This window comes from Molothrus ater, chromosome 13 (genome assembly GCF_012460135.2).
Source record: "Molothrus ater isolate BHLD 08-10-18 breed brown headed cowbird chromosome 13, BPBGC_Mater_1.1, whole genome shotgun sequence".
Classification (NCBI taxonomy): Eukaryota; Metazoa; Chordata; class Aves; order Passeriformes; family Icteridae; genus Molothrus; species Molothrus ater.
This window is the reverse complement of record NC_050490.2, coordinates 4044178-4056751: the sequence shown is the minus strand read 5'-3', so window position 1 is coordinate 4056751 and position 12574 is coordinate 4044178. Positions and strand designations below refer to the sequence as shown.

Here is a 12574-nt window from a genome sequence, read left to right as displayed (position 1 = left end):
TGATTAGCAGGTACAAGCTGATGAAATTATTTCTTGAGAGAATATAAGAAAATAAGGTCAAAGAAAGCTTTTTTCTTTCCCTTCCTCAACTTAAGTGTTTATTGATGTAGTTTCTGTGAGTCAGTGTTGAAGATATTTTCAACATTGTACACAGAGTTGACCTCTGAAGAGTTTCATGATGGGCAATTCAAACACTGATTATAATAAAATATAACTAAAGGATGAGAGAGAACTTATAATAGATATTGCCTTGAAAAACATGCACATACTGTCCCCTGAGCTCATCTATATGCATGAAATAGAACATTTTTCTTCCTTCAAATTCTAGTTTCATAAATGTCACATATAGCAATATACAGTGGAACTATTGTCATCAGCAGTGACTAAACCCCTGGATAATTGTTCTCCATTGTTCTGTTTTTGTTTATTTCCTCAAGCTGCTTGATTCCAAGTGGGTCTGGCATCATGCACTCAGTTACACTTGTTACTGGAAAGCTTTCAAAGGTTTGTGCACACAGACTGAGAGCAGGGGTTGCCTCGTGGTACCTGCTCTGAAAACACTTAATGGAGTAGTACATTTATTATATCTGTTCCTTCCACTGTCTGCAGCCTGACCATGGCAGCAAAGGTGAGCTTAAACCCCCCAAAGTCTCAGCTGTCTCATTACCATACTTCACCAAGTCTCTAAGAACTTCAAGCCTGATTCATTGCAGAATCTTCAGAGTTCAGCCCCAGTTTTAATAACCAGATGAGATTGTTGACTCTTGAAGCATCTCAGTCTTATTTAGGGTAAATGATAGAAAGAATTCTGATTGTCTTTTGGTTTAAGGAATGACTAAATGATACGTGAACTGAACAGACTGGGTCCTTTCCAGTAGGAGGTAATCAAAGCCTTAGGATTTTAATCTTCAGTGAACCTCAGAGTGGCTTAAGTACTTCAGGGTTCTCAAGAGGATCTTTTATGTGCTGGGTAATGTATTTTGTAATGGGAGAGTGCTGATGGTTTTAATGATCACTCTTCTGCTTAGTAGAATTTCTTGCCTTTTGGAGGCTGGGCAGTTACATCTAAAGCCTTAATTTTTTTGGTTTTTATCTGAAGAACCTTTGCCAACCTAGGGCTGCAAAGAGAATATCTTCTCCTGGCAGTTCTGTCTCCTCCACCATCTATTCTGTAGGAGCCAGTGATGATCCAAACCAGTGGCTCTTTGAACACAGGTAGTAACAGTGAGCACAAATTAGAATGTTTAAAATGGATGTTTTATAAGTGTTCTAACCAAGCTTCATAACTGCCAACATTTCTTGGTGCACATTAGTGTTGAGATCCTGGATTCTGGGGTGAAATTAATTCTTAGCCATCTAGGCAGTGTTCAGACAAAACAAATGCATTATTCACACTTCTGTGTATGTCTTCTCTTTCTAAATATACTCTTGAGACATTTGCCCTGTAGCAGCATGTACAAAAACTTCAGTGAAAAGCACGTATGATCATAAACCCTAAATAAATCCTACTGTGCCTCACAGAGCTGGGAAGAGTTGCCCTTCCCTCCAGTCTCCCCTGTTTCTCATGTGTCTCCAGCTGATTCAGGCCAAGTAAGGTTTGAATTCTCACTCAGTAAATAGAGAGCTCCTCAGCTGTAATTGTGCCACACAATAAAAGCCAGCTTATCTTTAAAGGCAATCAATGGACAGTCTGTCTCCTCAGGGGAAACAGAGTAGCTGTAGTTCCATCTAGTCCTGTCTGTCTTGGTTGGCTGTCAGCTGGCATTCAGGTACCCCTCTGTGGCAGACAGCACCGTGCTGCTCTGAACTCAGGGCCAGAATTCCCTTATCAGCTGTCAGACATTGGGGTTGTCTGCTGGAGGACACCAGTCATGTGTAACACTGCAATTCTGGATGATGAGTTTGTGATTCATTATCAGCTATGGTGTTTGAGAGTTGTGAAAAGCTTTTATTCTCCACAGACACTCTTTCCTGCATAACTTCATTTCTGTGTTAAGTTACAGGTTGATTGTAGTTGCTGCAGTTTATCAAACCAAATTTGCATTGGCTTTGTCCGTAATGATTCAGGTGCTAAAACAAGCATTAATTCCTGTTGATTTAGAAGTGGTGACTGAAGTATGTTATAGTAGGGGATTTTTGCCTTGAGTCAAATCACATTATGTACAGTTTTTTGACTATGTTGTAGAGCATTTCCTGATTTACAAGTGTTTTTTGTTTTTTTGCTTTGGTGTTGAAAGGCCAAGAGCCATGAAACTTATTGTGCATTTTGCTCACTCTGTCTCCTGTTTGTTGATATTCCTGTAAAGAATATTTCAGAATGTGTCAGTTGCTTGATGGTGGAAAATATGAATGCATTCAGATAGTTTTTAAAATAATAATAATAGCAATAATAATAATAATAATATAATTCTAATAATATAATTTAAAATAATAATGAATAATTCTTAGGTATAATGTCATTAGGATGAAAGAATGTATTTTAGTATGTTGTATGTTCTTTCTTAATGATGGTTTGATTAAACCTATATCTTGAAAATCTAAGACACTTCCTTTGGCCTTTCTTGGTAGGAGCTGGAAGTGTCTTTAATCCATACAGCTTTTAGCTGCCTCAGCTTTTGGTCTCCTTGGCCTTTTATTCTCATGATCAAAACAGTTCAATGAATTCCTGAAAACAAACTGTTTAACTATGCTATTATTTGTTCTGTTGTAGAAAGAAGCAGATACAAAGGAGAGATCTGTCTTTGATATCCCAATCTTCACAGAAGAGTTCCTGAATCATAGTAAAGGTAATTTTAACTTTTCCAGGATGCTTTCCTCCTTGCTTTTCCAAAATTCTTGGCAAATGCTGTCCAGCTGAAGGGTCCTTGCACTCTCCCATCTCAGCTCACGTAAAGACTTGGGTATAGTTTCTGCTATTACCTTACCTCTGTATATACACAATGGCTGAAAAGCAGTTTTTCCTGGCATTGTCTTCCCAAATTAGCCTTTTTGAGAATGTTTCTGATGTTTATTCCAGCCAGTTCAAGGTTTGTCTACTGTTCTATAGGACTAAGAAATATCAAAAATGTATCCTGGTGGTGATCAGGCTGGTTAGCAGTATTTTATTTCCCCCCATATGTGGAAGATTACACTGATATATTTTCTGTTACTCTGTTTAGTTTTCATATCTGTGTGTCTCAAGGTTGAGTATTTTTTGCCAGATTTCTTGAAGACTTTCCTGACTGAACAGAATTTAGATTCAGATACTTTCTGTGGTCAACAGAAGATTATTTTTGTAACTGGTATCTTGATTGCAAGATTCTTAGCACTGCTACTAAACTTTGTCATGCTGATTGCATTTGAAATCAGTCTTGCAGTCTTCCTCCCTGATCAGTTCCCCCATTCATTTCCATTCTGATGCTTTGAATGTTTTCCTAGTTGACTTTGTCTCTAGGAATGATCTCTGTCAAGTGCCACTGTAGGTGCTCTTGTCACTCCATGATGTGATGCTCTTTATCTATAAACCACAACGGCACCATTTGTAATTATCAGCTGAGCACTCCAGAACATTCTGTCTCATTGCCTGTTGGTCCTAGAGATGTTTGTAGCAGTTTTTTGACTCTCTGGGATGGGTTGATGTTGGCAGCCCGTGAGGCGGAGCTGCGGCAGCTGCGCAAATCCAACATGGAGTTTGAGGAGAGGAATGCGGCGCTGCAGAAGCACGTGGAGAGCATGCGCACGGCCGTGGAGAAGCTGGAGGTGGACGTGATCCAGGAGCGGAGCCGCAACACGGTGCTGCAGCAGCACCTGGAGAGCCTGAGGCAGGCCCTCACCAGCAGCTTCGCTGCAGTCCCGCTGCCAGGTGGGCCTGGGAAAAGGAACTGCTCGTGTTTGTGTCGTGCTGTGGCCTGAGAACACGTGGGCTGCTGTCACAGACATGTTTGATGAAAAATCCTTTCATTAGGATTTTTTCTCCTGAGAAGCTGAGAGGCCTCAGAAATGAAATGTAAACAATGATTATCTGCTGCTGTGGAATGCAACAGGTGCATCTTTGATTGGTCTCATGTGGTTGTTTTTAATTAATGGCCAATCACAGTCTGGCTGTCTTGGACTCTCTGGTCAGTCACAAGATTTTATTATCATTCCACTCCTTTCTATTCCTTGCTAGCCTTCTGATTGATCCTTTCTTCTATTCTTTTAGTAGAGTTTCAATATATCATTTTCTTTTAATATAATATATATCATAAAATAATAAATCAGCCTTCTGAAACATGGAGACAAGATTCTTGTCTCTTCCATTGTCCTGAGACCCCTGTGAACACCACCACAGGCTGCTCTCGTACTTCTGTGCTCTTGGCCATTTCTGAGCTTTTGTTGCATGGGATAATGAAATACTAAAATGCATGCAGGGGGAAGTGTAGAGTCAGTGCTTTATTTCAACATGACATTTATTTTCTTATTGCTCCTACTCTTCCTAATAAAGTGAGACACATATTCAGTCCTGGCTCTCCTTCACTTGTTTTATGAAAACGTTACTGAATAGAATAGACAGGACGTGCAAGTTCCTTGATTAAAATAAGGGCTGTGTCTGTATTGTCAGCTGCCAGGGAACCTGCTTAGATTCTATGAATGCCCAGCTGAAAGAGTTTGTTATAGTCAACTATGAGACCCAAATAAAAGAGAGCCATGCTTCATTAGTCCTGATATCCTTGGAACTACTCACTTTGTGGAGTTAGGAGGACATTGTTTAGCAGAATCTGTCACGAGAGGTGGTGCACAGCAGAATCACCTCCTATAGCAGTTTGTGAGTTGGCACAAATTACCCTTAGCGTAGTGTTAACTTTTTTGAATTTGCTGTGGTCATGCAAGTCTCTTGTGGCTCATTCCACTGTGTTGACCGTAGGCAGTGGGGAAACTCCCACGATGGAAACGATCGATTCCTACATGAACAGACTGCACAGCATCATCCTGGCCAACCCCCAGGAGAACGAGAACCTCATCGCCACTGTGCGGGACGTGGTCAACAGGCTGGAGCGTTAGTGACGGGGTGAGTGCTCTCTGCCAGGCTGCTCCTGGTGCCTGCTCCCTGCCTTTGGCACCTGTTCTGCTGCTGAGGCCTCTGCTGATCACTACATTGTACAATCCAAAGGCTTTCTTCCTCAAAGCTGCAGGAGCAGGTTGTCTTAATGAAAGTCAAATTGGGTTGAAAGGATTCCACGGCATTAAAGGGCTCTGAAATTCCCTTTAGCTCCAAGATCTTTATGTATTTGTATAAGGTGAATAAGAGTTCTGACGGAATGGTAACAGGGTGACTAATTTAGAAGAAGGTTCCTTTCTTGAGTGAAGTAAATCTGAAGATTTTAGCAGTAATTGTAGAAACTGATGGCCATGGGGAAATTCTATTTGTCTCAAGAGGTTACAGGTGAACTCAATTCTGTTATAAATTGAAAATGCTCTACCTCTGCTCAGTGGCACCTGTAGTCAAGCTGTTGTAATGAGGAAGGCTTAGATGCAAAGCTGTACATAGCATTTGCTGAGACTAATGTTTATGTGGCATGTGCGTAGATTATTATTGAGCTCATGATTCTGTATTTTTGCTGCTGTTTAACAGCTTGGAAAACTGTAATAGAGAACAGAGTTGAAAAACAAATTAACAAAGAAGTAAATACCAGTCTTTCTGCATTACTGTGCTGCTTTGCATTTCCCACACCTCTCACTCCCCCACTTGCCCATGATGCACAGCACTAGGCAGCCATGAGGAGTTTGCCTATTTCTATTTTAACAAAGTGCATACCTTCATTCTTCAGGCATTTATTATGTAGAGATCTACTGTACATGTCTTGAATAGTGTTTAGAAATGCAAATAAAGCTGCCTTGTGCCATCTGCAAATATGAAGACGGGGCTTTTCATCCTTTCTGGTTCTGACCTTTTGTGGTGCTGTGTAGAACAGTTAATTACACATTTCCCATTATAGTGTGGCTTTAGCTGGGAGATCATTGTCCTTCAGGAGGGTAGCCAGATGGAACACACTGTAGTTCTAAGAGATGACTGAGCTCCCAGCAGAATAAAGAAGTGCCTTTACTGCTGCTATTTGTGAAGGGAACAGCTTGTCGATCCAGGTCTGGGATTTTTCAGCAGCTCATCAACCTCCTCCTTTTTGTATACTGTTTTCAGTTAGTTCTCAGGCTCAGAGAGAGAAAACCTCAGAGGGGAGGTTTTACAGAATGGCTAACAGGGAGAGCAGTTTCTCATCCATCAGTTATTAGAAGGGTATGCCAGGCCCAGAAATGGATATTTGTCCTTTAAGCACCTTGCTAGAAAAATCATATCACAAAGCTACTAAAATTTAGACTTTCATTCTCTTGCCAGGTGGCTTCATCTTTCCTAAAGGATGGACAATTCCTGTGTTCCTAAACATATAATTTTCTTGGATAGGCTAGATTTGGCTGTAATTGATTTAGAAAAAGTAATTCTTGCTTTAAAATTCTTCTTTCTAACCTCTACTTGAAAAATAGTACTTCTTTCCTTTCTTTTCCTACCAATGCCTTCTCTCTTTTCAGCAGCAAAACAGTGTGACGCAGTCAAAAATGGGATTAATAATCACATAGTTTCACTGGTCAATGACATGCTTGTAATGGAATATAATGATCAAATAATTAATGGGACTGTTAATTACACTGACTTTCACTTGGCACTGATTATATTTTGAGACTAAATTTTGGAAGGAAGAAGGTTGGGTTTTGTTGGATGCAAATCTAGAAAATGATAGAGATTCCCTGGAAAACAAGGAAGCTTTGGATAAAAGGTTCATCTGGCACATGATAAACTGTATCAACAAGCTGTCATCACCAGTGTCCCTTTGTTAGTGTGCATATGTGTATATTAATGCTGGATGTTATCTCCGTCAACCAAGTGGTCTCTGTTTGAGGTTGGGACACATCACAAATCAATACCACAGAAAACTGTGCCCATAACGCTCCTGAAAACAACTCTTTCACAGATCTGAGGTGGGTTTCGGTGGCTTTGTACATTGTGTTTAGGGATATTTGATTATACTGGTCAATATTTTGGTTTTTCTGTACTGCATGGTAAAAACTTCTTTGTGCAAACAGTATATGGGGAGCACTGGATGGAAACAGCAACTCAGTTTGGTTGTGTCTCTAGAGGCTGCTTTACTATCCTGAGTGTTGTGTTTTCAGATCAAACACCCCACACCCCTGTCATGGTGCCTGTTTGGTCCTGGCAGATTGTAGCCTTCTAACCCTTATTTTTCTGTTTCGTCTGCAGGTCTCGTGACCCAGGGAAGCTTTACAAAATTTTTTTGGCCAGTGTGGAATAAGAAGCCATGGGGGAAAGCCTGGGGTGGGAGGCAGGAGGGCAGGTTTGTGCTGGGCCCTGCCTGGGTGATTTGTCAGGGAGACAAACAGATCAATGCATTAAGAGATGTTAAGAAGCCACGGACACCGCCCACTAAGCATTTGGAACTGTCCTCTGTGTGACCATTTAAGAGCATGCAACTTCTGTGCAATCTACGTTTTTTATGGATTCTGCTGGGTGTGAGGGTGCCTGTGTTCTGTGGACTGGCTGGCTGTGGAGATGAAATCTCGGCTTGTGAAATGGAGTCAGCGTATATGTTGTAGTAATAACTTTGATGTGTTATATTGCCTAATGTCTTCTAGTGTCTTTTATTTTGTTTTCATGTTTATCCTGTGAGGTTACCTTCCTTCACTTCAGTTCTCTTCTTTTGATCTTGTTCCCTGATTCTTGCAGTACTGGATAGCAGTGCTTGTGTTCTCTGCTCTAACAGGGAGTTTTTCTTGGTGCACTGTCTTGTCCTCCTGCTATGTTTATAGGAGCTTTTCTTAAGCAAAATCCTGGGGGTTTTTTGTGTTAGCCTGCAGTTCCTACAATGTGAGTTTGCCCCTGCTAGAGACTGGCTGTGGTTGATGCTTTGTGACTTGATTCTACTATGAGACAGACTTCTTCTCTCCCCTCTCTTCAAGCACCTCTCTTGCACATTGCATCCTGCTCTTCTGTGAAGGTCTCCTGTCATCTCTTGAAAACGTTTGCTGGAGCATTTTACTATCCACAAAGATCAGTGGAAATCAAGATAGAAGGTGAAACATTAGTTCTTCTCAGCAGGGAAAATGGGATTCTTCAGTTTAGACTAAACCCACAAAGCTTGCCCTTCATCTGATACCTTGTTCAGTCTAATTTAATGTTACTGCTTTGTTTTTGAGAGAATGATCTCATGGGGAAAGCAGTTTTCTATAAAAAGAGAAATGGGCACAGGATTGCATTTTTTTTCCCCTCCTGCCCTCCTGAAATTGCTGTGCTGGGAATCAATGTGTCTGGAAGCAGCACATATATTTTTGCATGAATTATTAGAGCAGAGAAGGTTATTAGCAACTAGCTCCACATAGCCCACAGAACTCAGCATTGCAGCTTGTTTCTGCTCTCACCTTTTGTACAGTCCAGTACTGCCCATGGAGCCCATGGCATTCAGCATTTTGTGCACCAGCTGACCTAAATGGCCTTTCACTTGCATTGAATAGAGCTCTGCATGTTTGAGTCTGATCTTGCAGAGCTACACCAGACCTCCTGGCAGAGCTGGGGCACCCACTGCCTGCACTGGCTTATGCAAAACTTTCCCTGCCCTTTGCTTCCTGTCAAAGTGTTGGTTCTGACTTTGGCTCAGCACTTGTTGGACATCTCTGGGCTTTATGGGGGTGGTTGAAATGCTCTTGCTCCCACGTGACAATCTCTTTGCTCCTGCTCATGACGTGTGTTAAGATTCCCTGTTGTGATGTGGAGGTTGCTTGTGTTGCTGTCAGCATCACTTTCATGTACCTGGACACAAATATTTTGAAGATTAAAAACCAATTTCTTCTTTTCCTGCGCTGTACACATGGACGTCGTGCTGGCCTGGAGCCATCTTCAGGTCAGCGCCTTTATGCCAGGTCTCAGCTTACTCCTGGGGTTATTGCTGTAGCCAAGAAGCAAGGATTTCCATGTAAATCAAGTCTTCCTTCAGGGAGGAAACTCCTTTCTCTTGTTATCTGTTTTGCTTTCAAGACTTCACAAAAAGGAACCTCAGTTTGCTGCATTGACTTCCACTCTCCTTAGCATGGATGAGACCAGCTGATGCTGCCATGAACTTTTTTAGTGTGTTCTGAAAAGAATGTTGTAAATCCTAGAGGTTTTTAATGCCTCCAGTAGAAGCACCTACACCTTCATCTCATGTATGTATCTTGGTTTTTTAGAACTGGTGATGTTTGACTCTCTGTTGAAGTGGCCAAAATGCGCTGCATAGCCAAAAACTGATTTACAAAATCCTGAAGTTCTGTCTGTGGCATCCTACCTAACACCTGGAGTTGTATCCCATAAAGACTCCAGAAATTCCATGTAATGTAGGATGCACTTCCAGGCTGTAACATATGCAGTCCATCAGTAGGGTCAGATGGCTCCAGGCTGCCTGCTTACAGAAATCTGCTCATGGATACTGCTCATCCATCTCAGCTGAGAAGCATGCAAGTGTTGTGGGATAGGAAATTTAAAGTGATATTATTAGCTGGGGGCTGACAAATCTCTTGCTTCTTCCCACAAGGAAGGAGGTGGGGTGGATTATCCATCTTGAAGCAGCTGGGAGAAGACTGAGTTCTTGCTCACTGATGATGTGACAGATGATGTTTTGTCTCATTAAGAAGCTTCTTATTTATGTTTATTAACCCTATAAAAATGGATTTTGTCTTTCCAGTGTTTTCGGAGTGTCACTTCAGTTTACAGTTTTCAGTGTTGACTGATTAAAAAAAAATGAAGTGGGTGTCAAGGAGAAGAGAGGAATAAAATGATTTTGTCACTTGCAAAAATGTTAAGAGAAATATATGAAAGCAGAATCCATTTGCTGGATTAACGTGTTTGGAATTGTTTAAATGCCAAGTTTTCTGTACAATGTTTTTGTAATTAAACTTTGGAGCTCCTTGGTTTCTAAGAAGTTGATGTGCTTGTTTGACACTGCTTCATTAAAATTGTTCAACGCTGAATCCATTCTGATTCAATTTTAACTGCATTTTCATGAAAGAACTATTGCTACATTGATAGCTCTCAGAGATTTTGGCAATTCCATGTTAACCTTTGAACCTTTGAAATTCCACCTCTCCATCCTAAGTGTCTTCCTCTGGAAAAGCTGAAGGAATTTAGATTATTACTTACAATGGTGAAAGCATCAGAGTTTTTGGTTATAACTAATGGTTGCCAGGGTCTTTCCCCAACTTGACTAACTTTAAAAATGTCATCTCTCATTCATCCCTTTTTTTACATCTTTGTCTTCCTTTATCCTCCCTAATTTCCCACCATCATAGTGATTTTCTTTAAGAACCTTCTGTATCATAACTATTGATAACTATTCATAACTCCCCACTTGATTTTCTTTTCCCCTACTAGATTTTTATCCTCTCTTTACCCACCTGCTGGCTGAGAATGAAGCAAACTGTAGCATCATGACATTTGTACTTGGTGTAGGTGCTCTGTGGAGGAGTTTGGATGACTTCTGCCTCTGCTGATGCTCTTTCTGAGGTCACAGTGCTGTGAGCAGCCATGTCTTTATGCTACTTTTGTGGTCACATCTCATTATTTTGGTTGACAGATTAATGCCTGCTCTGTCTATACCAACAGGCTTGGTACTGTCCTCTTCCTGGGACAGACTATCTTGAGATTTAGAATGCTTTGGAGATTCTTTAAACCACTAATTGTGTAATGGTGAAGATACTGGATAATCAGCTGCCATGTGACACTGCCTGGTTTGGAGCTGGAGACAGGAACAGCCAGACAGGTGCACACCCAGAGGAAAGAGTAAGAGCAGAACAGCAGTGAGTTCATAACGAGAGAAAAACCTCATTCCTCTGTAACCTGTGCTCCTGTTTGTGGCACCAGGAGCAGATGGTGGTAAATCATGCTCAATTTGAGCAATGTGGTGTAATACTTCCTCTGTTTGTTCCTGTTTGTTCCCCCTGTTTACTCTGCAGCTGGGCAATTGGCCTGATGATTAATTATCATCTAAGGGAAGTGGGGGGATCTGAGGCCTTCAGGCTCTTTAGAGGAAGAAATCACTTCCTCTCTGCTCAGGCAGCTTCCTGTTGATAATGTGGATTCATTTGGAATCTGAAATTGGGTCTTTTTAACCTTCTGCTTCATTGCAGTTGAACCCTTCAGAGTCATGATTACACTGATGCCTCTCCTTTACTTTTACCATAGCATCTTTCTGCTTGGGAACCATCAAGAGTTTTGCTGCTTCTTTCTCCTTCATTGCTGATAGTACTGAGGTTTTTAAAATGTTAATACATTAAGATTTGCTATCTTAATTGCAAAATCTCTGGATTTTGTATGAACTGTACCATTTTGTGTGTGGTGAAGTGTCCACATCCATTATGTAATACAAGGCATAGCATTTATACTTCAACTTATTTAAGGGTTTTATTAATTAACCTGTAATTCTTATGCTGTGGAGGTTTGGGTGTTTTTGCTATTTCCTGTGCAAGCACTAATGGTTTGTGTGTCTGAGGATGTAAAAATGCAAGTTATTCTAAGATGTAAGGTAATTGTAAGGGTCTCTGCTGTCTCTTCCCATTGATGAAATGGCTCTTCTCCTAAAGTTGTTAAATATTCTGTTTACTGAATGGTCATGCATGCTCTGGAAGGCAAAAGGCATTCTCACTTTTCCATAGAAATATGTCTGTGCACTGAAGTCCATGTGATCTTTTTGTTTATAAATTTGGATTCTAAAACCTTAATGAAAAAGAGTTCTACCTGTCCAAATCCTGGGCTGCTAGATGCCATCTGGTTTCCTAGAATTGAGTGGAACAGTGTTACTCCCACTGAATACCTGACTCGCTGGAAATCAGAGACAGAGTTCTAGTTTTTGTTTTGAAGCAATAGCCCTGTGGGATTTCTCTTTCTATCTCATATCAGCAGTTCTAGTTTTATTAAATCTCTTCTAGTGTTAATCAAGAGAGAATTCCCTCATCTAATTTATTTGAAATACTGCTTAAGCCCAAGACACTTGCAAAGAAATCCCCAGCTGAAATTCAAGGCCTACAAACACTGTTTGAAGCCCTCCCCCTCCAAAGTGGGTGTTAACAACTGTATCAGTATTTGGATTCTTCTCAGAGGAAGTTCCTTTTTCTCAATAACACTTTAAATTCCTGCCTCTGTTGGGTTTGTGTGTTGAATGTTGAAGGAAGAGAAGTAAACTGTTTGGACTGGGGGCAGATTAGCAGGAAATTTATCAAAGGTGCAGGCCAGCAGGGTGGCTGAGTCCAGGAGAGTGAAAAGCTCTGGAAAATTAATCTTACACCTTTCCCAGGAAGGACTGTGGTGCTTTTAGGATGAATGTTGTACATGCAGCAAAACAAAGGCTGCATTCCTTGTGTCTAACAGCTGGTTCTGGAGAGTGTTGACATGGTCATCCAATGATTTCAGTTCTCTGAAATTGCTTTTACCCAACAAAGCATCTGCTCCTGTAGGAGTACTTCTGTGTAGTGGCTTTTAGGCACATGTATGAACTTGATATGCAGGAGGAAGGGGTTAAATTTTCTT

At 41.0% G+C, this 12574-nt stretch overlaps 1 protein-coding gene across 3 annotated transcripts in view; it reads left to right on the top strand.

The window, feature by feature from the left end:
• The window catches only part of HMG20A (high mobility group 20A), a 39018-nt gene extending 28995 nt beyond the window's left edge, over positions 1-10023 (top strand). For all 3 annotated transcript variants that reach the window (XM_054516229.1, XM_036389525.1, XM_054516228.1), the window contains 4 exons: positions 2711-2786; positions 3626-3841; positions 4883-5026; positions 7268-10023. In XM_054516229.1, coding sequence (XP_054372204.1) covers positions 2711-2786; positions 3626-3841; positions 4883-5019 — 429 coding nt within the window. In that variant the 3' untranslated portion in view covers positions 5020-5026; positions 7268-10023. The remainder of the gene's footprint in view (positions 1-2710; positions 2787-3625; positions 3842-4882; positions 5027-7267) is intronic.
• Positions 10024-12574: the final 2551 nt, after the last annotated feature.